The sequence below is a fragment of the Dermacentor silvarum genome, chromosome 7 (genome assembly GCF_013339745.2).
Source record: "Dermacentor silvarum isolate Dsil-2018 chromosome 7, BIME_Dsil_1.4, whole genome shotgun sequence".
NCBI lineage: Eukaryota > Metazoa > Arthropoda > Arachnida > Ixodida > Ixodidae > Dermacentor > Dermacentor silvarum.
The window spans coordinates 61,326,271-61,352,657 of NC_051160.1; the positions used below are offsets into that span (position 1 = coordinate 61,326,271).

Below are 26,387 nucleotides of genomic sequence, written 5' to 3' on the forward strand. Positions count from 1 at the left end.
CTACAACTCTCTCTACAAGCAGGAACATGTAGCTAAAAAAAAAACAAACACCGGTGTATTGTTTCCCTGGAGATTGTAATGCTAGTCACCATTGCTAGCTCTCCGCGTAAGTAGTATTTGTGCTAATTCTTTACACTGCTGAGTACGTGAAAATCACTTGCGCCAAGTGACACAAATTTTTTCGCTTCAACAATCGGCACTCTTTGTTCTTTGAAAAGAGCAAAAGAGTGTTGTGTAGACTGCAAAGCAAGCTATTGTGTTCACAAATGCACCTCGACTGAATGTTCCTCCTTGATTTAGCTGTGGTGAGGGCAGAGCTGCCAGTTAACTGAAGTGATCATTGTAGCTCTGCAGTGGCCCTTGGCGATTTCTCTCACAAGGAATTGCTTCAGAAATGCTACTCTTGTCCAGTACTTTTGAGTAGATGCAAGAAGAACCTAATTATGAAGTTGTAGCTTTAATATTGCCAAAGAATGTCGCAGAGGTGCACTGACTACACCAGTCAGTAAGTAATGCTGCTCTCGGGAAAAGTCCAGATGTGGATATGGCCTACACTGTGTAAAGCAAAGATGGCACAAACTGTTTGCAAATTATTTGGCATCATTCTCGCTGCCCTCTTGGTATTTTTAGTTGCCGATGCCACAATGCTTCCCAAGCAAGTCGAAGTACTGAGCAAGTGAAAACTGCAATTGCAAACAGTATTGCATTCGAGATTGCTGCACTTTGATTAAATGTGGCACAGCTGCCAAAAGTTTCAGCTTCTCATGCTTGCGACAAGCTTTCAAACTTAATGCCCTAGTAGTTTTCAAAGGATACTACGTATCTAAGACGATTGTTTCAATCACCGGGTGTACCTACTTATCAACAGCATCGTGTTCAGAACGCAATGTTTGGTTGCTTCGGGGGATTACCACACGCATATTGGTGTGACTGTCCACATAGCAAAATCTGACTGTGCCGTAGCTACAAAACAGTGTTAAGACTTCGCTGCAAACTCCGCTTCATTTCAGAGCTTTGAATGCAGATGTCTTAGGGGAGGCAGGTGCCATTGTTTAGCTAAAGAGCAATTGTAATGGACTAGCTTCTTAATTATAAAATTAGCTTTCCCGCTAATGGCAGCATACGCCATTTTTGCAAACGGCACGTATGGCCCCAGCATATGCAGCTAGCGACGTACCTCGCCTTCATTTAAACCATGACCAGTGCAGTCATTACTTGACTGAATGTGCATTGCAGTGAAGCGTACTTGAGATTAAGGAAAAGGGTCTATTGAGGCACCCGCAAGGTCATTAGCGGCAAATAATCGTGCTATCACAACTGCATGGGTGGCATGTCTTGTCACAACATTCCAATGGTCCAGTAATTGAAGTCCGTGAACGCGGACCTGAGCCTTAAGGGGACTGCTCCTTATGCTACACTAGTACCATCGACCTGCACTGCCAACTGCCTATGTACGATGCATCAGCTCTCGAATCGGTATCGAGCATAGGTCTCGTCGAACATTTTCTTGCAGTTAATGTTGGCGCGCAACTTGGCGCAGAGCAGGAATATTCCGGAGAGCTTCCGATGCAATGAGTATGTCTCTTCGGGTGGTGGCGTCAGCCGGTGCTGCAGCATCACGGGCACCAGGTTCTGTATCCGGCGTGTCGTGTTCTGCATCCCGAAGTCGAAGGGACCGTCCCTGGAGAACGCTTCGCCCAGGATCATGACCGCGTCGACGTGCGCCTTCTGCATCACCTGCACGTGTTGAACCATATACAGTCAAAACTCGATGTAATGAAGTTGTACTTGCAGCGAAAAACTTTGTTATATCGAGGTTTTGTTAATTTAACAAAACTAAGGGGGGGAAATAAAAATAGTTCGTTACATCGCAAATTTTGTTAAATCGAGATCGTTATATCGAGGTTTGAATGTGAACTATCTTCTCACAAGCGCTAATGCTCCTATCTACAACACTGGTATTCCATTATTTCCTATGTAGCGATATTATTAGAGAAATAGCATGTTTGTCAACAAAGGTTTATGCAGACCCATGGTGCAGGCGAAAAAGGGCAGATGATACTACTTCGCTGTTTACTGCTTCAAACGATAACGGTTGCCGCATAACTTTTGGAAGCACTTTCTAAGTCAGGTCGTCACTGAAGCTAGTGCTTCCATCTGCATCTCTGGTATTCCATTATTTTGTTAACAGCAATATGTACGTTTGTAAACAAAAAGGCGTGCCGACACATAATGCAGGAAAAAGAGCAGACGACGCTTGTTTGCAGCTTGCTGCTTTGAAGAATAATCTTTGGCATGTAACTTCTGGAAACATTTCACCTGTAACAATTCTGCGAAAGTGCATACTAGTAAAGTTTGCAAAAGCTTTCCATTTTCCTGCACTGAACGTGACGGCAGCATCACTGTGTCTTTTCAATGCCACACTTTGTGGCATTGAAGCTACACTTTTGTGTAATTTGTATGTGCACAAGGACAAAACTTATGGTGCCAGCTGTGGGGTGCTTGTGCCGGCACTTCGAAAATTGCAATAAACTTGGAGTGCAATAGCAATTTCACCTGAAAAACAACTAGAACTGGAATACTCAATACTTTGTGATTGTACAACCCCTGGCAGATTTGATGTCAATGGGCACGTGATTACACCACTCTGAATGGTTTTGAACTTTCTTTAAGTTCCAAAGGCTGCTCTTTCACATGATATAATTCAAAGATGCGGGAGCTACTATATAGGTAATTGCACTTTAAATGACTTGGAAACTGCCTCAATATCCTACGTATGTGAGTGAGTTCAGTTCAACTTAAATGTCTTATCACTGCCACAACCTTAGTCTAGCCGAGCCATTTGAAAAGCAAACTGCACGTGCTCGATCACAATTGGTTCCAAGTGCCAAGCATTTAAGTGCTGCCTTTTAATGCAATTTGCATTACAGTCAAACCTCGATATAACGAAGTTGTACTTGCAGCGAAAACTTTGTTATATCGAGGTTTCGTTAATTTAACAAAACTAAGAGGGGGAAATAAATGTAGTTTGTTACATTGCGAATTTTGTTAAATTGAGTTGGTTGTATCGAGGTTTGACTGTTATTAGGATGCTTCATGCATTTTCCAGGGACTGACTGTCTGTCTGTCTGTCTGCCAGTCAGTCTATCGGTGTCTTAACCGTTTTCCCCCCAACTTGGCTCACTGGTTCACTGGGTAGTGCATCGTCTAGCGGTTAGAGCATCGATTTTGCTGTGATGAGGGGCCCACGTTCAAAACCACTGATCAGACGACCTACTTGAGTCACGGGTATGTGACATTGCACATGTGACGCTCATCATTTAACCTGTTTCATGCCAACTTGTGTTACTGGGTATGTGCCAATACTTATGTGCCGCTCTTCAATGAACTTTGTTCACCCCAACTTCAATCACTGTGTATGTCAAACTAAGTATGTGCCACACTTCAATGAACCTCTTTGATGTCAATTTGGGTCAGTGGTCACGTGCCATTGATTATGTGCCACAAGGTATGTGCCGTTCTTCAATAAACCTGTTCCATGCCAACTTAGGTCATTGGGTATGTACATGCACTGCATGTGTGGTGCTCTTCAAAAGACAAAAAATTATTTAAATTTTTTCAGTGGTGGGCCCGTGGTGGTGGTGGTCGAACCCATGCCATAAATATTCAGACAATCTTGTCTGAATACACAGTCAAACCTCGCTATAATGAACCTTGATATAACGAAATTCGCGATGTAACGAACTATTTTTACTTCCCCATCTTAGTTGTATTGAATTAACAAAACCTCGATATAACGAAATTCTCAATATAACGAAGTTTTTTGCTGCAAGTACAACTTGTTATATCGAGGTTTGACTGTATATTCACTTGTGCACCACGCTGCGGCGGCGCTAGTGGCGCAGTGAGTCAAGAGGGAAGCGCGACAGAGCACCCGGGCTGCACACACACCGCATATATACGGAGGGTTGCAGTACAGTGTGTTGACACTTTGCTTCAATGCTAACCACAGTAATGTCGACATTGGTCGTGAGATGGGTACTGGCGGATTTTTTCGCGCGCATACCAACAGACTTCAAAACGAAACCACAGGATCTTTGTTTTTGTTTGTTTTTACATGGACTACAAGCTCTTACCTTGGCCTCGTAGCCGGTGAGGAAGCCGAGATCTTTGGAATATGCCAGCACCTTGGCTTCATCGCAGTCGGCTGCGGCCTTGATCACCCGCATGTACTTGTCCACAAAGCTCTTTTCAAATTCACGGCACGCACCGAAGTCGAGGAGCATGATCTGCACACACAGTTTACGTGTCGGCACTTCTGCGGATCATCGCGAATTCCTCACAAGAATTGCTGGACACAACTCTATAAGGTCGTCATTACTAGGCCTAGTGCAAAGACTGAACTTCTATCACGTTTACGGCATTACTGAGAACATAAAGTGTTATGTCATGCCCTCTAGTTTCGGTTGTTGTAACCATGCAATGGTACTCATGTGGAGCATGCCAATGCTAGCTGATTATAATCACACTTAGTCTAGCGACAATATCTGCACACGCATGCTGCGGCACGTCCCCTAGCAGAGACGTAAAAGCATTAGCTGGAATAAAGAATCTCTCTTTCCCGCCCGTATTTGCTTGCCTCCACTTCCTTCTGCTTCGGTCTGCGACAGATGCCTGGCTGGCCATACGATGACGCAACACAAAGTAAAGTGTGCGTCTCCTTTCCATTCAATATTTGCCTTCTATACTACCAAGGTGGTGCTGGATAAGGGTCAGAGCAGGAATGAAGAACGGGTCATGTGGGAATTCTGAAGGTTCATATTTTCCCGCGCTCCTAGTGCACTACAGAAGCGAGGAGAGCAGACACCTTCTTCCTCTCTTCCCGTGCTGGGAGTCGCATGGCTTTCCTTGCAGGTGGCACAACCCTCTTACAAACAGGTTGCAAACATAGACCGTCACATGGTCGCGGAGCCCTGTGCCGATTAGACCGAACCAAGAACAAGGCAGGGGCATCAAAATCAGCAAGGCTGGCGAGCGCCGGAGAAGAGAAGACTGCAAGCCACGACGAAGGAAAGACCGCAGGTAAACATCACATTTCTATTCTTTGTCACGCCCTGCCTTTGTTCGCCGCACGACCCCAGCAAATGTCTCGATCGTAACTAGCCTGCTTCCAAGCGAGTCCTCTGGTAGCAACACAAGTTGTCCCGCTTGTTATTCAACAGTGTGTTGTGTCTCTGGTTGTCCTGGTACCACTGAACCCTGGCCGTACAAGGTGAGCAATACAAAGTTGGCCGCCAAGCCTAAGCCTTACGCACGAAGGTGGCTTGAGAGAACTCCCGTCTGCAGTCGTCACTTTTAATAAGCTTTTTTTTAACACCGACACAATAGAAAGTTATAGCTCAGCGGGTTTATGGGCTAGCGGGCCTAGCGGGCGAGCGGAGATGCCACTGCGCATGTGCGGTATGCTGGCGCGGCCAGCGTGTTTACAGAGCGGGCCCTTTGCTCGACTGGTTCCCTCTCGCCAGCGGAGCGCGCGCAGCAGACCAGCGTTCTTGCAAAACAAACATGGCGACCACCCGCGCGAACAGCCCCATGTCGTCGGCATTGTATTCGAACGCGGCGCTGGCTCGCCTGCAGGCGAGAAAGCCTCAGATGTGTTTCACCACTGAAGAGGACCTCTGTATACTGCGAGAGGTTTCAGCAACGAGGCCTTTTGGCGACGATTTGAAGTGGATGACCGCAATCGGGAACCCGAAGCGAGCGCTTGGCCGTGAGCTGACGCTAACTCCAACCTTGTTCGATAGGTGGCGCAGCAAAGCACTCAGTTCAACTGAGCGAGGGATCGCTGAGCTAAAGCTCTTCCTATCGTGTGGCGCTTCGCTGCCCTCTCCGCTCACCCGCTCGTTCCGCTGGCTCGTAAACCCGCCGAGCTATAACTCTCTATTACTAATTAACATTCACATAAATGTAAGGCCTCAATATCAGTAGCGGGAACTGCTTGCCTGGTCAGTGTCGCCGTTGTAGAAGAAGTTTGACCAGTTGGGGTCCGTCTGCATGAAGTTGAAGTCGTACAGCTCCAGCAGGCACAACTTCAGCAGGCTGTAACAGACCTGTGAAGAGAGAAGTGACCCAACCCATCACGCGTGTCCCAATTTATACAAACCTGTTCATATTTTGGAGCAAGGTGGAGACTTAATTTATCTCATATTTGTTGACGCATGGCAAACACACCCTTGGCTGTCACCTTCTCTCCAGCCAAAGACAGAGAGAGAGAGAGAGAGACATACTTCAACGGAGCGAGTTGTCTCGCCATCTTTATATGTAGTACATTACTCCAGATGATAATACTGCCTAGTGAAATAGAACAGATGCATCGGAGCACTGATCCAAAGCGTAAGTGTTGTGCAGCCCAAGAACCAACCACATGAGTTCAGAGTGGATTTGAGGAGAGCCCTGGAGGACACGAAGTTCATGCAAGCGGACATTACATGGTTCCGGTCATACTGCACTGCCAGCCAAAGAAGCCACATCACCTTTGTCAATGTGCTACAGTTAAACTCCGCTACAACAAGCGTGAATATACCAAATCATCGAATATAGATCTAAGCTGTTTCTTACCAATATCAGCATTTAATGAATAATGTTAATAACGAATATTGGTATAACGAAGGTATTTTCGTGTCAAGTGTGGCTTTGTTATGACAAGGCTCGACTGTACTGTGACTACGTGCACAGACATGTCATTTCCATGTTTGCCATGGTCTCTCTCACAATTTCTTAGCAGCGTAACCAAGGCTACAAGCCTCTGCTTGGCATTTGGGACTGTGCTACAAAATAGTTCTGACTATAATCTCCAAGGTACTGCTCATTTTTCATTCTATTGGCTATTCATGCCATAGAAAGTTTGGGCCCATACAAATGCCTGGGCGCCAGCTGGGACCAGGAATATATTAGACTTCTGTTAATTTGACTCTGGCTGATTCGATTTTTCGGTTAATTCGATTCCAGCCCGGCACCTATGTATTTCTACGGGCCCAAACTTTTGCTATTTTGATCTAAGATTGGCGTTCGCCGGATAATTCGAACTTCACCAATCAGCACGCATGCACCTGCCCCATACAATGGTCTCAATAGCGATCTCTTTAGGGGCAACGTCTCAGTGAATGCATTGAACACACATCATCTTCCGTCAATAATGCCCATTTTCGGCCTGCCTGAGGAAGATCTTCAAGCAATAACCATAGCTCACAATGTCTTTACAGTATTTACCAGATTCTAACACACGCTTTTTTTTTTGAGCAAATTGGGCCACAAGCTGCTGGACGAGTATATATTACGAGCATATATTAGACCCTTGCCCTTTTTTCTTGCTTGAAAAATTGGGTGTACGTTAGATTTTTACACTGTGCAGGAGTTTTAATGTCATTTCCACATTAGTGTTCTACTTTGGACATATTGAAAGTGGGTGCGTGATTCATTTGGGGGTATGCTGGAATCAGGAAAATACTGCCACATGCATCAGCTGTGTGTATTGGTGTTTTTCCTGCATATGGTTTAATTATACCCACTGGCAAAAAAAAAAAAAGCTTTTTTCTTTTGCTAGTCAGAGCATTTTTCGAATGCTACCACGAACACTTTTAATAACACGTTCATTTCCTGAACACCGCTGCAAAACACAAGTGTCATCGTGATAAGTGCAGCATCCACTCCTCAATGCTTCCTGCTCACTTGTCCCTGCTACAAGACAAAGTGAGAAAGCCTCGAAGCTGATAGCTTTAGAATGCGTTTTAGGGTAAATGGAAAAATCTGCCTGCATTGCCGGCTGAAGTGCCATAGATATGCATAGCACTGGCATAATCAACTGCTCAGAAATTTGCAAAAAAAAGGGGGAAAATTAGACACAAACGTATCGTTTCACATTCCTTGCATTGAATTGGCTGAGACGATGGGGCCAAGTTTGCTGTCGACAGAAATGTTTCATGCCGCGTTGTGTGTTTGCGAGAGCAGATGATGTTCCATGGTGAAGGGGCACAATGCAGTCACGAAGTCACACTTCTGGGCCGGTGTAATGTAAGGCTATTCTAATCTGTTTTTATTTGAAATCCGCCATTAGCCCTCCGTGATAGGTCAAAGTGGCTCGGGATCTGCCCATTTGGGCATGGCATCCGTCCATATGGGCTGGATTCGAACTGTTCTGACCCATCATGGAGGGCTAATGGCGGATTTGGAATAAAAACAGATTGGAATAGTTTTACGTTATGCTGGCTTTGATTTGATGATGCCAGCTGTAACTTTGCTACCAACATACGTGAGACACAGTATAGAAGTGTGCGTGGCTAGCTAATATTAGAGCTATTTGAATGTCATCAGAAAATACAACAGGAATCGTTTCACTAAATTCACTAGCACAGTAAGGAGGTACGGCCTCAAATGTTTCTTATGCTTTGTTAACACAGGAGATAAAAGAACGGGCAAGTCGATAACTTGCCCTGTTCCTCAGTTCCTGCGAAGCATCGACGAGCTTGTCTACAGGGGTCCCCGTGATGAGCTCCATTGTGTACACCTGGGCTGTTGACAATTCGTCGATGACATCTGGGACATAGTACTCGGGATACGGCGCCACCAGTTTCCTGTGGACAAAGCAGATTCGAAAAAGCCATAAGACAATCTGCAATTTCCTTGTTCTTCGTCCCTCTGAGGAAAAAGTTGGAAAACGTGGCAAAAAAAAAACACAAGTACGAGTAGCGCACATACTTGAACTTCTTGGCACACTCGGCCTCCCGCAGGTAGTCTACTTCCCAGGCGAGTTCCCGGCGGGCCACGGATACAACATTGTCAATGTACATGCCTGCAGCAATACGAGGACACTCGATGAGGAGCCATTTGCGAACACTGATCTTAAGTGCACATAGCACTACAATGCTCTGTTAGGTTAACAATACTATGCCAATACTACTACCGTGCTAATGTGCTGGCAGGAGAATGAAATTTTGAGGACAACAAAGAAACTTGAAAGGAAGTAAGTACAGCACAACGAGTGAGGGAACAAAAGATGATGCCATCATCATCAGTCTCATTTATGTCTACTACAGGGCGAAGTCCTCTCCCAGCAATCTCCAGTTAGGGACGTGATTCTCGGGTCACTTGGGCCCTACCCGCTCGACGTGCGGCGCAACGATTCGCGCTGAGTGGTCACGTCAAGACTCTAAAGTGCTCTGCTCGAAGAAGGTGCTGGCCCAGGCCGAATTCGCGAAGCGCAAACGTAAGTTTACCAAAGCTGCAACAATGACAATGCGTGCCTCGTGATGCAAGAATTTACGCAATGCTTTGCTTTACGTAGATGTCAACAGTTGAGACTCAACTTTTTTAGTGACTTCTGATGAGACGTTTTCTCGGTTAGTAAGTTTTTTCTCGCGCTCTTTTCCAAAACGTACGAACGAGGTTCCACTGTGCTTAGAAAGTATAATGAAGTGTGTTCACACACGATTTCAATATAACGAAAGTTCACTGCCGTTGCGAGAGAATATAGTGAATAAATAAAAGCTTCCACAGACACAGATGGTCAAATGGTTGAATCAGAAGCGGCTGCTTGCAAACGGACCTCTCAAATAGCGCACCGCAAGACCAAGAGCGACTGCTGAAGCGTAGCCGCGTAATGTTCCATACAATGTCCAAGTACGATGAGATCCTATATATCATGCCCCACGCGTTGTATGCTTTGTGTGCGAGTGAAAGCGTGCAAGGATGAGCCGAGAAGGATGGTGGCTTGATCAGCACCATCTTCCCACGTGAGCAAGGGGAACGTAGGGAAGGGGAGCGAGCTCGCGGTAACGGATCAAGCACGCGAGAGGAGAGGAAGCGGGGGGCAGGCTGGCGCGCGTCTCCTTTTCTTGCACGGCTGTGGCAGCACATGGCTGAGCGCATGTGCAGCCCGTGCGCCCCGATTTAGAAATAATCAGCCGCGTGTGCAAAGAGTGGGTGTGCTGAGATGATGTGGCACCATGTATGATGTCTTCCAGCGTGTTTAGTACTGGAGGTTGTGCAATCTCGAGTTTCAGAGACGCGTTGAAATGAGAGGCAGACGAAGCATGCGCTCCCCGCTGCAGGTGCTTTTCATGACAGCCTCGTCCCACCGCGGGCGACACCATCAGCCACAGGGGCGGTGTGGACGGAAAAGCATGGCTGGCTTCACTTCGTACGGCTGATGTAAAGATATTGTAGACACGGCATGAAACCGTATCATTCGTCGGCGACTCTCAAGTTCAACTAAATGAACTTTTTTTACCATTCAAATTTGCTTTTTCCAATTGCCCAATAATTCGGAAAATATTGCGGCCCCTTCTGTGTAACAAAAATCCATCGGCAACTGTACTTACACATAAAAGGTCAAATTTCAATATAACAAAATTTCGATGCAACGAAGAAAATTGCTGATTTTACCGACTTCGTTATGTCGAGGTTTAACCGTGATTGCGTTTTCTTTTGTGACCTCCCTGACTGCCCACACATTGACTTGTCACCTCGAATTTGGTTGGGCGTGCATAATATACGCAATGCACACATTGGCCAATGTGAACGACCAGCAGTATTAACGATTGTAGCGATACTGACGCCCAGTGTACTGCAACTGTCCTGCAGATGTCCTACAACTGCAATCTGAACATAGCATAACAAACACAGTCTATGCCAAAAGAAGGGAAATGCAGCTTAAGATAGCAGAGAAATTCCGTGGCGCAAAGTGGCCAGGAAATTTCGGGGCACGGGATGCAGTCAGCTGACACAAGCCAATGGGTGCTTCACGAGAATGCTGAGAGAGACCTTGTCCTACGGTGGATATAAATTATGATGATGACTAAAATGCAACCTTAAAGAGGCCCTGAAACACTTCTCTAACTAATCGTAGAATGACATCACTATTAATTTACCTCGCCTCACGAATCTTCTGCTCGAAAGATTCTTTGAATACTTCAAGCACAAGTGAAGTTAGACGTAGTAATCGAACCGATCAGTGGTGTTCTGTTTCCTTACATTTCCACTAGCGTGCTGCAAGCTGCAGAGCAGAGACGGCAAGCTAGGTTGAACACTAGACGGCTTCAGGCGGCACCCCATGGTGGCCGTGGTGTGTACGCTACACTTTTCATTTTGGAAGCCACGCGCAGCAAATGCAGCAATGCACGACTGCCATGTTAGGCTGGCAGGGCAAAGACGAAATGTCTTTTCTGTCTTTTTGAGATCGCAGACATATACATTTTTAATTTATTTAACTCAAATGAGCAATAATTATATTACTGAGAATGTGTTCATGACCACGAAATCAGCCAATAGCTGATGTCGGTCCAGCTGCTTGCAGTGATGCTGCACGACGTCATTGTGGAAGCGAGAGCAAGCGATTTTTCACTGCTTTTGACATGCAAATTTCCTACTGCATGCAGTGAAATAATATCTGGCTCATATATTCACAGAGCGGCATTGTTTTCTTCTATGTTCAAAAGTGTTTCAGGGCCACTTTAACACTGCTATAGTAGTACCATCAAGTGCGTTTTCTCACCTCTTGGGATTATGTCCCAGTACTTGAGTATGGCCATGAGGTTGTTGATATCGCTGTTGATTCCTTTGGCGACACCGGGATACTGCAAGCAAACAGCTCACCTTAGTTTGGGGGCATTCATTTCTCCTTTTGACGGTGAAACAAAGTGACAAATTTATATATGAATAAACTGGCAAAGAAACACGGCGAAAGTAAGTTGTCAATCACAAGGGTGGTTGCTTGGGCTTGTTGGTAATTCATGGTAAAAATGACGTACAGAAGAAGACGAAGAAAAAGAGCCAAATGACGCGAAAGAGGGTGGGTGCTTGGGCTAGTTGGTAATTCATGGTAAAAACGACATACACACTGAATTCATGGTAAAACGGTAATTCATGGTAAAACGACGTACACAAAAGACGACACAACCTGTCCACAGCGCAGTGCGTGTCGTCTCTTTTAGTCTCTGTCCTTCGCGCTGTATGTCATTTTTACTGTCAATCACAGTTTCAGATCAAGAAAGGTAACCATTTCAACTGGTCACTCGCATAATCGTCGAATTTCTTAAAACTGTGTTTAGTTTGTATGTGTGAGCAAACATCGCGTAGAGATTTCACTGTTCATAATACCGTTATTTTACAATTACAGTAATACCCCGTTAACTCGAAGTAGTAAAAACTGGAAAAAATTTTGAGATAAGCGGAGTTTCGAGATAGCTGAATTCACGAAAATATAAGCATAACCACTGCGTAAAGCAAACATGGCACCTTTCCAATACGGCACCGGTAACCGCTGGCTTCCTCACAAAAGCTCAATGTAACAGGAGCGGTACTTTAGTAGATCATTTTTGCGATATTATGTGCGACTCAGCCACCGACACGGCGGTCGTATACGGGCAATGACGAACCTCGCTCATATAAGCCGCAAACGCAGATGCATGTTGACACCGTGTTCAAAACCGAGTCGAGCTAAAAATCTCGCGAACGTGCTCGGTTCCCGGAGTTTTCGACCGAGGATAACCTCCACAGAGCGTCGTTCTGACCACTGACAAAGCATGAAAATGAACTGCACCAGATAAGCCATCGCTACAAGTCTTATTATCCATCGCTCGCGACCGGCTGATCCCGCTGATAACGTGAACGAACCGTCGCTCTGACCGATGACTAAGCACAAAAAGCACGAAAAGGCACTAGCATTGGAAAAAACATTGCTACAAAATACCGGCCCTGGTTTAACTTTTTGGCGATATCACAACTGCACAAAAAAGTACAAAAAAAAATGTTTTGGCACTTCTTTTTTTCAGCAGTTTCGCAGACTAGGTTTCGAGATATCCGGAGTTCGGCGCAGTGGCGTTTCGAGATAAGGGGTGAAAAACCCACGGAGTTGACACCGTGCCAGGGAAAATTGACTGATTCTGGGGTTTTACGTGCCAAAACCAGTTCTGATTATGAGGCACGCCGTACTGGAGGGCTCCGGATCAATTTTGACCACCTGGGGTCCACCGTGCCAGGGAAAAAAAATTCGACTTATCCGATAATTCGAGATATCAGAGTTCGAGTTCACGAGGGTTTACTGTATATAAGGCTGTTTATAATGACAAATTATTACACTGAAAATGAGCAGCAGTCGTGAGTAAACCTAGCATTTTGAGGTCGTCTTCATTGAGTCTCAAGGACTAACCAAGTTATAATGATGCTGAGCTTCATTGCTCAGACAAGAACACACTCGTTCATCATGGCACAGCCTATAGTCAAGGTGATCGAGAGAGAGAGAGGAAGAGAAAACAAAAACCACACCTGAATTTTTACTGCCACTGCCCTTCCATCATGCAGAGTGGCATGATGAACTTGGCCGATAGAGGCTGCCGCAAACGGCTTGCGCTCGAACGATGCCACTTTTGATTCCCATTCAGATCCCAATTCTTGCACCATCACCCTCTGAAAAAGAAGGAAGGGGGGGGGGGGGGGGCAAGAAGGATTGTGCACATCAGTTCAGTGAATGTTTGCACAAATATACTTCTTTTTGTTCTTGCTTGCATTTCTTTCCCCTGAGTCACAAGCCTGACAACAAAGTCAATTCGGTGTTGATGGAAATCAGTACCATGAGCCAATTATTATTTATTTATTCAACATACCTCAAGGAACCTGTAGAAAGTGTTTAATTGAGAGACGGGTGAGAACACAAATTAAGTGCATGTAGGTTCCTTCATTTCCAAGTTTTTAAAATATTTATTAATTCGGGTAGTGAAAATCGGGTGTTACTTTTAAAGAGGGAAACAGAGAAGAAATCGGGCATTTCTGTTTTCTGACAACCCGAAATTCGGGATTTTGCCTGGTAACTTTTACAAACAATTAACACGAGCAATGGTCTCCTTTTGAACACACCTGTTTTATTTAAACAAGTGAAATCACTCACAGGAGCGTGTAATGACAAAGGGAGCTGCTCTGCAAGTGATGTAATGAACTTAATTATGCAAATCTTCATTGGCAGGCATTATTAGCACTGCTTAAACAAACCACGCAAACAAAAACAAATAGAGGCATGCTTGGCAATTTCTTGCTTAATTCGTTCCCCGCACACTTGTTTTACCAAAGGGAAGAAAGCACGATCAATAGTGCACACAGATATGCTTCCCAAGAGGTGTGATGCTTGTAATTACAAACCCTTGATGACGTACATTATTCTTTGCATTTTGATAATCTCTGTGTCCATTGTAAACCTGTCAGACAGCACTTTGAATGTACCTTGGCTGGAAAACGGCCTCTCACCGTAACAACTATGTATTGTTCACAATGCAGAGCAACGTCAGTGCTGCGATGGCTGGGTCAAAGTAGCGGGCGGTGTAGGCCTGCCAATAGGCCAGTAAATGAGTGCTGTTCTCGGGGTTTCGTTCCAGAACATACTCATTAAACTCGTTCTTTAGAGAATTCACTTTGGGACGAAGTTCGGAAACGAAGGGCACTAAACAAAAAAAATGACTCAAAGGCAACTCAAAGTAAGAAGGGTTGATCTGAAGGATAGCGCTTATAGGCAGATTATTCCACTCGATGGTTATTTTGATGGAGAACGACTGAAGGTTTGTTGCAGTTTGGGCACAGGGGCAAGAATGTTGGCACCCACACCTAATTTGAGGGCCAAAACTTTAGGTAGTTGGGAGATCAAGTTGATGCTCCTAAAGTAGTTTCAATGATTTCTTTGAGAGAAGCTTTGTCTTACTTTGGCAAAAAATGTTTACGTATTCGAGGGATACTAAGGTTCCCGACAAAGCCTTGCATTGAGGATTACAATAAGGCCTATGTTATAAAGGTAGTTAGTTGTCTATCTAAATGCTTATATCTATGCAAACAACATGGGAAAAAATGTTTGACTGCCTGTTTTGGAAGAGAGCGCCGAAAAAAAGGCTTTATGAGGCAGTTGCGGTAGAAACTTGCAGTCAATTACAACATAGCGGAAGCAGCGCGAGACTTGGCGATCCCATGATTGTTGACCTTTGGCCTCACCTCCATTTGCCACTCAGGCATGAAGTCTGCGGAGTGTCTGACACGCTCAAATATTGCCTGGATTTGAGGACTGACCAGCGTATTATCTAAAAAAGAGAAAGAGAATGTAGTAGAAGCAACTTGCACAAATATACAAATTTCAACAGTACAGTGTAACACAATGTACAGTATGGTACACTGTTAAAGGAAACACAGTTAGTGTTCTGCCTTTGATTATCACTGAGACAGGGCATAAAGAACCACATCCTAATTTTTTATGTATATAAATGTATGTCTACTTGATTACATCAGCCACCTTTTTTTTTGAAAAAACAAAAACAAAACAAGAAATGTTCCAGTTGTATCAGCTTTATTACTAGTGTGGTGTTCCCTATAACTGTGAATTGAACTGTTTGTGTGACTGTACGTGCAACATACATAGCGTAGGTGCCAATTGCGTGCGTGCTGACGTATACGTTGGAGGAATAAAAAAAATGAAAAAAAAAAAAATGCGCGGAGCATCGCAAATACGTGCCGCAGAAGAGCAAAAACTGCATTAGCGTCCAACCGAAACGAAGCGGCACAGTCCGCATCGCCATGGTCCTCAGCGGCAATCATGCGCGGCACGTGATTGACAGCAACGCCGGAGCGTTTCGTGCCTAATTGTGCCCTTAAAGACTTTATTCTTGTGTTTATCGCCGCGCGTAACACCTCCTACCAGTAGTTTCGTTTTCACTTGGTGCGCGTGTCAGCTGCGTGGCATGGCTGCGTGCCTTCATAACTGTGTAGTCGCCAACCATGGTAGCATCGATAGCGACCGCAGTTTCATCTGCACTTCTTGCAGCGAACGGTAGTTTCGTTTTGACTTGGTACGTGCGTCGGCCGCCTACCTTCTGAACCACAAGGTCGCCGTCCATGATCGCGTCGATAGCGGCCGCGGTTTCGTCCGCAGCGGTTGCGGCAAGCAGTAGTTTTACTTTGACTCAGTGTAAAGCTGTCGAAGATTAAGAGCACCGGCTACATCGCAATGGACGGGATGTAGCCGGTTGAAAGAAGTTGAAATTAGTTGAAAAAATAATCGGGATGTACGCGCGCGAGGCCTTCGCCGCTGCTAGCGCTAATCAGTCATGAGATGACGAGAATTTCAGCTTCCGCACTGGTCTTGTGCTAAATATAAACAGGATTTGCTGATTCATTGAGTAAATAAAAGCGTGTTGACGTAGTTAAGTATTTGTTTATTGTTTTCTTGATACCCTCGATAATTCGACATTCGGTTAATTAGGGCATTTTAATTCGGTTAATTCAGGGGGGGGGGGGTCCTTGGCGCTTCATGAAGCTTAGCAGGGTTCCCTGGAACTAACATGCTTGAGAACTCCTGCTGTAGGAGACGAAGACGATATTGCATGCATTGCAATGCAGAAGCTGTTCTTGAGAAGATGCTGGTGCCCTTGGTTGTGAGTGCCTGCTGCTGTCTGCGTAAACGAGTTTCGAGCTGGAGGAATCACTGAAGTCTGCTGATTTTGTGCTCACTATTACTTGGGGGCAGGGACATCGTGGTTTCCTGGCCATTTCTCATTTTTTTTTTGACTGCGCAGTTTGCTGTACAGTATACTATAGTTAAATAAATAAGTACAGTCTTTCGTGAAGATGCCGCATAGTGGCTCGTGAAACTTATCAACCATACTTAACTGTTAGCAGTTTGTGGATTTTGCAAGACCAAAGCTTTCAGGACAGGAATGCTATCCTGGACACTGTCAAGTTCCGCCATACTGTCAGCTCTGATTGGCTGATAGGGTGGCTTGGCCTTTTCCGAATAACTCAAAAATGCCAATACTGCAAAATTCGATAATGCTATGGTGGAATATTGAACAGTATCAGAATAGCAGTTGGGAAGTCCAGACGTGAAGCACCCACCTTGAATACTGAGGATCTGACCAATCTTGAGCGCGGCTCCGCGGACCTTGCAGAGCGTATCCACAATGCGGCTGATGTTGGCTTGGGTCAGGAACGGGTTGTCAGCAGTTTAACACCGCCGAGCCGATGTCCGTCTTTGAATCCGTCATGCCCAGGGTTCGTCGGGTCACTTCCGCGAGCGCCCCTAGGCCCAGTCCAGCAGCAAGACCTGGTTGCATGGAGGACGGGGGGAAGATAAGCGAATACGTCAACGACCGATTTTTTGGACGCCCAATTTTTCGGACATGCCGGATAATTTGGACGCCTTTGCAGCATGGCCACGTAACCCAAATAGCCAATGCATAAGGACGTCTGAAATTTCGGAATGCTGATACCCTTTCGCCAGTCCAATTTTTCGGACTTTTGTTGTGACCGCAGGTACTAAATGGCATTAAGCGAAGCTGCCAACACAACTATTTTTATCATCTCGCAGCGTCGAACCATGCCGATCCGCTGGCAGCCGTAGGCACCGCGGCAATGCTAGGCATAGCTGCTTCAACGTTCGATACCAAGCTTCCTGCTGTTCGGTGCTGTGTCTTTAATTGAAATTATTAAATGGCGCCGATTTTGCCTTTGTCATTCTCGCGGACGGCTTCGAAGTGCGGAAAGTACAGCAAGGGTCAAGTGTTGCACAATGCAGGTTCCCAAAATACAGCTTCGCCGCAATACAGCAGTGTTACGCGGTCTAGCATACTCAATGTATTGCAGTGAAGCATACCAAGAGTGGGAAGGGGTCAATTGTCACGGGACACAGTATGTTTTCTTTAATTATACACTCGTGCCCCCGCCATCTCCTGTCACAGCACAAGCACCGATACGGCTAACAAGTGTACTGGCAGGCCTTCAGAGCTATTTCGAAAGTGCCTGTGGCGATTTCAGCCCGTAAAAAGCATGTTTCATTTTTGTATCATACTTCCTAGACATGTTATTAACTACTCTTGCTTATTTCAATACTCAATGTGGCGTACACTAACCACTGTTCGCTAAGTACAAAAAAAAAAAAAAATGAAGATGTATGTATATGTGCGTTCTTTTTTCTGGGGAGGGGTGAGCTAGTCAAGCCATTTCAAGGTTTTTCTCTCTCTCCCCCCATCACTGTCTGAATAGAAATAAAATTATTATTATCATTACTATTATTATTATTGCAAGAGACCCTTTTCTGGCCTTTAGGAGGCATCACACTTGCATTTCTTTTGCACAGGTCGGACTGAGACATTATTTTTTTGGGGGGAAATACAAGCATTCACAATTATAGCAAGTGAAGGATATACCGATGGTATTTTTGTGCCAGTACCACGTCACAACCTGCATCTGAGTCAGATGCACAAAAATTACTTAGTCATAACAAGATTCGACTACAGTGGTTTAGCCAGAAAAGCCACGTAAGGTGCATCTGTTTAAACTTACGCAACAATCGGTGTGCCAGGAAACTATATACGTAAGTTGTTACCTCCGTATGAAATTAGCCTTCCGACTCTCGAAGCAGGCACTTTTGAGGCCTTGGAGTGCTCAGTCAGCTGCAAGAGAAATCGTGAGTTCTAATAGAGTCACAAAGCAAAATAATAATGTGCAAATTAACACTCTTACAGGGCATATATTGTGAAGTTGTAACAATGGCAACTTATCACCACGGCTTCAAGATTAATCCAATCAGCTGTAGCAGAGGTGCACTGCGCTTGATGCAGTGATGCTGTTTTTCCATCACAGAGGAACTTCGTGTTCAAAGTGACAATTCAGACTATAGCTCATGCCCAAGAATTTGCCGATGCATGTTACAGGAAATGCAATACTGATGATCAATTCCTTTGCACAATACACGGCCATGAAGAATCACAATCGTTGTCTCGACTCATTACAAGTGACACACACCCTCCTAACTTATTTTAAAGCGATAATTTCCTTGTGGAATCGGGCAGGTTCTGATGCTGTGGTCAGCATTCGGAGTGGGTTACTGTGAGGCTTGCTTTTAAAGGGAAGCTTTCTTTCGTGAAAAGAAAACTTGCCATCTTCCCGACTGTAGCATCCAACTGTAGCACGACGCTACAAAGGAAGCTTTGTCCTACAGTTGCATGCTACAGTTGGGTGGATGGCAATTTTTCCTTTTTATGAACCGTCCTCCACCTTGTGGGCTTTCGCATAACTTATCTGCCAGAAGACTTCCTTGTGGCATCAAACAGGTTTCGATACGGCGATTGGTGGTGGCCGCTAGACTGTGGAGAGGAGGGTGTGAGCAGTGAGAAGGGGGTGGCACCGAGAGGAGGAAAGCAGGAGGAGAGCTAGTAACACGTGCCGATTGGTTGGTGCAAGTGATGATGTCATTGGGTCGTATCTGGAGAGGGAACATAAATGTTTTGCTTAAACTGATTCTAACAGTGCACGGGTTTGGCAGGATTCGTATTTGATTCAAATTATTCTCGAGAGCAGCGCATTCTTTTATACGTACATACACAGACTCACCATTGGTTTATGACTTGGGGTCACGAAATGTTGTTTCATCGGTGCGCTTTCAGAAAAGACGGGTCGCTGCTGTATTACCTGGGCACCTGGCTTTTGTTCTGTTGTTACACTTGGCTTCACCGGCGAAATGGGTCTGTCCAGTGTTGACGAAGCATCGCCTCTCGTGGTTGGACCGGGCATTGTGTCAGCGCTGCCAACATGCTGGTTGTACACCGTGGGGATTTCTAGCACAGTGCCAGCTGCCGCATTGACGCCATGCTTAGTGTAGGCTGCAGAGACCTCTGGAACTGGTGCTGGGCGTGTAGCCGAGATGGGTTTCGTCTTGTAAGCCATCCCAGGACGACGTCTTAGACGCATCCACTGTGTGAGCATCTTGATGCCGTGAATGCTGGATCGCGTGCACCGAAAACTGCTTGATGCCCTCTGGTACCATGGACAACCTCTGCACGGTCTCAGAGACGGCTTTTGCAGCTTCCAACTGCAAGAAGAGACAAGTATGTGTAAGCTGCGACAGGTAGTGCTGAAGTACTTGAAGACAATATGTTTCATAAGCAACGCTGACTTAAACTTCAAATGTCAAACCGAGCTGTTAAACCCTTTGTACTATATACTCGTGGAATGAAAGGTGACAGGGAAATTTTAAAGTGGAACACACAATAAGTTCACTTACTCGAGAGTGATGTCACAACTCGCAATGCATCTGGTCGCTGAAGGCAGCACAAACTCTCATCTAATCATAAAGGCCAAAACTACGCCAATGTAACCTGAACTACAGACGGCGAAAAAAAACAAAGTATACATATCTGTTAGACCTAAATTGACGTGTTCCATTCCGTGAGAATAGTACATTCATATTTCTGCCCACTGTTCTCATGGTCACCTACCAAACCAATCTCCCACCACATTGTCATCCGTCACCCTTTTCCAAGCACATAGTGGCTAGCCAGAGGAATCCATCTAATCCATCTCAAGTGAACCTCTTCGTCTTTACTTAGACATAAATGTTCTCTCACTGCGAAGGCAACATGGGCTGTGTCTTCTTCCTTCTCCTGTACAAATGAATTGTTTGTACTAGCTTCTTCTGTCTCTCTTCTCTACCTGCACAAGGACTTTACCAGTGAGGTGCGGATGTAAGCCCTGTCAACCATATCAGAAGTACTGTGCTCTTGGCATTTGGAGGAAATTTCAGGTGATAATAGCAACAATACACGGCGTTCACAATGCAAGTGCTCATAAAGGCATGCGCTCACTGCCTAAATAATTATACTGACACAATGGACACCTCAACCAAGCTAATCACAGTAAACGACAGCTGTTCTGAATTATAATTGTACATGTTACAGAAGAAATGTAACCAATTACAATTACTTCTTTAAAAACGTAAATTGATTACAAATACTTATTACTGTCCTACAAAAGTAACTGGACAATGACTAAAAGTAATTTATTACTTTAATGTTACTTTCCCTTCGACTTTTATTAACATTGCACAAATACAGTAAATAGAATAAGCTGGTCAATGCGTTCTCGGCAGCCCTTCACATGTTGTTTATCTTCACTAAGTATTCCTTTTCAAAATTCTATACAGCAATCTTTCCTCTTTTTCTTGTGAACACATCTTCAGCGACACTGAAAACTCACTCAATGTGTGCTGGAGAGAAGGGCTGTGTAGTAACATACGAACACCTTTTTCAAACGATTGTGGTTACTCAATGCCGAGATGCTCGGGTCTGGGTTCTCTATGAAACGCAGGGCTTCATTAGTTGCTGGAGCTAGGGGAAGGTGTTCGCGACAGGGCCAGTGAAAAACTGACAAATCTTATTAAGTGATTACTTGGCATCATCGTCCAACGTGGCCATCGCTATCAATCATCGCCATTTTAATTTGTCAGCCAACATCTCGTAGACCTCCTCTAGGCACCCTTCACTCGTTAGCCATTAAGACTTAAACGACTTATTGTAATAGACGCCAGCAAATGTTGACGTTCCTTCAAAAGGTGTCCAAATCTGTAATGTAATTTAATATAATGCTACATATTATTCAGCCCTAGAAATACTGTTCGTGTGTTACAATCACAAAAGTGGGTGTATATGAGTCGTGTAATATCAAACAGATAGCAATGTATGAGTTTACCTGCCAGGAACTCCTCTCTATATCAGAGAAGTCACCGACTGCACTAAGCGAAGGAGAATTCAGCAGCAGCTCTTATCACCTATGAAAGCCACCTATAAGTGCTTCCAGGAGAGAGAAATTTATTATGTGAGAAAAGCTCAGTGGTCGGACCTACAAGAGAGGTGCGCAAATCTGCAAGCCTGCCATGTTCAGGTGATCCCTGCAGCTGCAGGACGTTAATTGTGGGAAGGAGGCAAACCATGTACATGTCTTCATCTCTTTGGACTCTGTATTTCCCGCCAAATATAAGTTATCAAAGCTGCGTCGTCTGTCAGAGATTGTTTCGTCAAAAATCTAACTGGTTACATGGAATCGGTTACTGAAAAAAGTAATTGAATAAAAGGGAGCATTTCCAAGTAAACAAAGTAATCGTTAAACTATAAAATTACCAAAAAATGTAACTGATTAAAAGTAATTAATTACAAGTAATTCGTTATGTACAAGTCTGTTCTGAATAGTACGTTAACATGCAAAGTTGTGCAACCTACTGAGTTAACAACTGTGCACTGGCAATATCCTGTTAGGACACGTACGTCCAGAAGTACCCACGGTAAGTTTACTCCTCAGAATCCTAAACCAAAAACCTCATGAAGTTTCGAATGTGTTGATCGAGCACGTCTTGGGTCACTTTTTGGCAAGACCTGTTTTGCAAAGAATTAGTGCAGGCGTTTCACATTTATTATTTTTGCCAGTATGTCTCATGTAAGGTCAAGTTTTGAAGTCATGGGGCATGCATGTTTCAGGTACCCCATGTGAAACAATCAATGTTATTCGCGGTTTTCCGGGTTCAGGTTTCTAAACATGTGTATACATGCTGTATAATAATTAGTCAAGAATGAAGTACTGGAACTTTCTTCCTTCTGCTGCGCTATTATGCACTGTATATGTTTCTCGAATAACCGTGTACATCGGAGCGCCAATAGGAGGTGAGTGTAGGGAGAAATTCGTTTCAGAAATTCTCCCGGCGGCCAGGAGAATAGGCTTCAGCCATGTTTTTACAGTGAGGTTCGTTATCGTTAACGAAAGCACGCTCACCCCAGCTTTCTGAGGATTCGCCACGGCGTTGCTGACCACATCTTCGACGTCCATGGTCACCTTTTTCGCCACCGTCCTGACGCTCGAGTTGTGCCATGACTGTCGAAGCTCAGAGGCGCCGTGTTCGCACAGGGCTTTTGCCACTTGTTCCGCGCCCTTCAGGACAAGCTTGAGATCTGGGAGGAAGTGGTTCGCCATTGGGCGAAGTCTGCTGCAGTTGCACAAACGAAAGAGAGAATAATGTTGTAGGATTCAGCCAGTCCAGAGACAACGACGCCAAACGAGCCGACGCACAGAATCACGCCGTCAGTCTGAAAGCGTCTCCGCGGCAGGCCAGCAACAACGGCGATTTTGAGAACGCCGAAACGGTGATCAAGTCCAGCGAATGAGTAAAGCAAGTGCCGCCTCAGGCAATATTTCTGAGCCGCGTAGTAGCGGCAGCAATATTAGGACGCGCATAAGGGGGTACAAATTTTCAACGCATTAATTTACACGCTTTCGCGAGGATCGCGGCTAGCTCATGGGCTAGCCCAAACTTGCCCACCCGTGACGTCTGCTCCAAAAATGCGAAACTGTCGAGACCAAATTTTACTGTGTTAAGTTATATTTAACCCATTGAAAACAAATTTTATAAACATTAATGCAATTAATTTTAGGAAACTATAATTAAAATGTTTTTTATTTAATAGGTTCATGGGGAATGCTCAGTTCACCCTTTGCGACGGTTATATCCTGGTTGTATCAAAGTAATTATAACAAATCTCAAAGCCTATGCTTGCGCGTACTAAAAGCGCCGAAAGCGATTGTAAATTACGTAATCTCAGCCATAATTTTAGACAATTTGGAACTTGGCTTGTCGGCTAGCGTTCAATGGATTGAGGTGCATTGGCTAGGTAGAGCGTACTAGAAGCTCTAGGCTAGGTGTCGCTTTCGTCTTGTGCTCCTGACGAAAAAAATCCCTGATGTCATGAGCAGCGGAATGGCGTGTTGTTGTTTACTGAATGTGGACTCTCAGCACAGCTGATCGTGCCTGGTTGTAGTCCTGCAGCGATGCTAGGTTGAGAGAAGCACGATGCCGTGGTTTGGCTGGTCAGAGGGCATCAAAAATCGGGCCTGCCGGTACCTGCTGCATCATTACGGAGGCCCCTTTCTCCTAGAAAAGCTGAGCCTCGATCAACTCTCGGTGGACCTCTACAAAGGCAAGGGCCGAATTACAAACGTCTGCCTCGATGTCAAGGTGAATAACTGTTGTTTCGGGGTCACCCCGACTTCTTTGAACCTCTTTGTGTGCTATTCCCGACTGAACGGCGTTCCCGTGTGCCCAAAAGACGCGGTCTCTGTGCCCGCACTTGAGAGAGTCAACCGTACCTCTTTTTTGTCGTTGTTCTCGGAAACTGTCTACTCGAGACTTTGGCGTGCGATCAAACATTTGTCGTCAAGTCCTCGGCTCGTAGTGCACGGGGGGTCCGTTTCCGGACCTGGCAGAGGAAGTAACTTTGCCCCCTAGTCTGTGACGGGGTGCGGGTCTGGACTCCGAGGGGAACAATAAACGATTGCCAAATCGTCCGCCCCACCAAAACTCGTCGGACACGTTTGGTCGATACGCGCTCGACCAACACGGACTGTCGCTCGTTCTTTTCTTAGTTTGTTTTCAAACGCTCGATTCGACGGCGTGAGGACCGTTGTTTGTTGATGGGGCGTCGATTGCGCTGGGCAGCATTTGCCAACGAGTGGTGTAAAAAACGCCCTTTTAAACGCCACCGAGCGGGACACGGCGCGGTCGGTTGTGTAGCTGTCAGCTGGCGAGGCAAAACTGCGTAGCCACGTGAATGCGAGGAAAACACTGCTTCAACGCGTTGTTGTCACCCGAGGCTGTGGTTCAAGGCTGATCAGCCAGGCAGTCTCGGCGCGCTGCTACTTTCGTGACAGTATTTCTCTTTCATTTGATTCTGGCCTCACCATTCCTACCCACTTTCGTTCTGAAGGCCAAGGGAAGCCGTTTCTTCTTGTCTTATCTCCCCGTGTGTACTTACGTAGTACATTTCTCCGAGCTTTGCGGACATTACACGCCTCTTGCGTGCGGCGCGCGGTGAAACAACTGTGCCGCTTTTGTGCAGGGCGCGTTGCTTTTAGCGCAGATAAAAAAACGATCCGAGCTTCGCTGACCGTTAGTGGCTGTGTTTGTAGTTCTCATACGTAATCTTGCGGAGTTCGGTCGGATATTCGGTATCTCGGCCGCGTATCGCTTGACATGCTTGATAGAGTTAGGAAAGTAGTTCACAGCCTAGTCGTGCCTACAGCACTTTCATTTCTGCTGCTCAAGTGATATCACCAGTGAATCGCTAATTCCTTTGTCTTTTAGCGGAAGCCGCCCGAATGCGGACACCGCGCAACTGTTGGGGTAGTTGTCGGGCAGGTGGTGTGTGATGTAGATGCGTAGCCGGAGTGAATATCGGGCTCGAATGCGTCCTTGCAGATGTCATTTCTTATTTATAATTTTTGTCGCCCATCACGCTTTTAGCTGCAAGTTCACTTGTTTTACCATTTCTTTTTTTTTTTTCACATTTGTTGAGTCGGTGTGATATTCAGCCCTCACCAGCTGTTCCACTCTGTTGTCCATCTTTGCCGTTTGGCAGGAAATACTAGTGTTATGTAATCGCATTCTTTGTTCTGTGGTGCGTTAGATTACAGCTTCTTGTTGTTGGACCTGTCAATTATAGTTCCATCTGTTGATTTCCCGCAGTGCACTCTGCTGCCTCTTGCATACAAACAGAAACTTCACACCCGCCGTGGTTGCTTAGTGGCTACGGTGTTGCTGGGCTGCTGCTAAGCTCGAGGTCGCGGGATCGAATCCCGGCCACGGCGGCCGCATTTCGATGGGGGCGAAATGCGAAAAACACCCGTGTACTTAGATTTAGGTGCGCGTTAAAGAACCCCAGCTGGTCCAAATTATTCCGGGCGTCCCTCATAATCAGATCGTGGTTTTGGCACGTAAAACCCCATAATTTAATTTAGAAGCTTCACTTACGCCGTTGGAATATGTCGTCGTCACTTAGCCATTTTGTCGTGTTATTTCTGAAACTTTCCAAAATTTCCCTTGGCCCGTATACACTTTTAGGCTTGTTTTATATAATTACACGTACGCATGTTGGCTGTATTTTTTTTTTTTTTTTCACCAAACAGTGTGTGATCCTACATGTGTCGGATAATGCAACTAATTTTAGATGCCTGTTTTGTGCCATCCTTCAATTTGCTTGCAACTGCCCATCAAAGGAAAAATAACTGGCGCCCGACGTTACTCCCAACGCGCTTGCTGTGACGCTTGATTTCTGGTATGAACCGTGACATACCCTCACCGGAGTCGCCTTCACTGGCGCATCATCTCTTTTTTACCAGAAGGCGCCCAGTGTTGAGAAAGTGCGTGCGCATGGTCGTATGCGTATTCTCCGAAAGGGTAGACGGGCTATTTACCTACCCCAGCTGCCCCCGTGAAACGTGAAACCACTTAGAAGGGGAAAACAGGTTTCGCTCTTGGAAGGGGAGTTCCTTCGGTGAAGTTGGGGAGCAGCCTGCGCTTGACAGTGCCTCCGTGCGGTTGTAACCAGCAAGGGGGACAAAATGGGGATGGGGGGGGGGGGGGGGGGGAGGGCTATCTTATTCTGTTTCCAAAGAAGGTAATGTGGACGGGGACAAGGTTACAGCGTGCTAGCATGTGTTTGGATGTGCGCGCGCCTGAGTGCTTAGCGCGCTAGGAAAGGTCATCCACC

The 26,387-nt window shown here is 45.6% G+C and overlaps 2 protein-coding genes across 2 annotated transcripts in view; one reads left to right on the forward strand and one right to left on the reverse strand.

Moving 5' to 3' along the window:
• Positions 1-202: 202 nt before the first annotated feature.
• Positions 203-23,195, reverse strand: LOC119458106 (atypical kinase COQ8B, mitochondrial-like). The gene is given in 13 exon segments (XM_037719923.2): positions 203-1,737; positions 4,137-4,289; positions 6,003-6,110; positions 8,489-8,630; positions 8,755-8,848; positions 11,549-11,630; positions 13,321-13,461; positions 15,025-15,110; positions 16,918-17,026; positions 17,028-17,125; positions 18,407-18,473; positions 19,414-19,891; positions 22,621-23,195. Coding segments are annotated over 13 exon segments (1,875 nt in total). The 5' UTR covers positions 22,662-23,195; the 3' UTR covers positions 203-1,461.
• Positions 23,196-23,566: 371 nt separating this feature from the next.
• The window catches only part of LOC119458907 (autophagy-related protein 2 homolog B-like), a 96,447-nt gene continuing 93,626 nt past the window's right edge, over positions 23,567-26,387 (forward strand). Inside the window, 1 exon segment of the mRNA XM_049671501.1 lies at positions 23,567-23,857. Coding sequence (XP_049527458.1) covers positions 23,693-23,857 — 165 coding nt within the window. The 5' untranslated portion in view covers positions 23,567-23,692.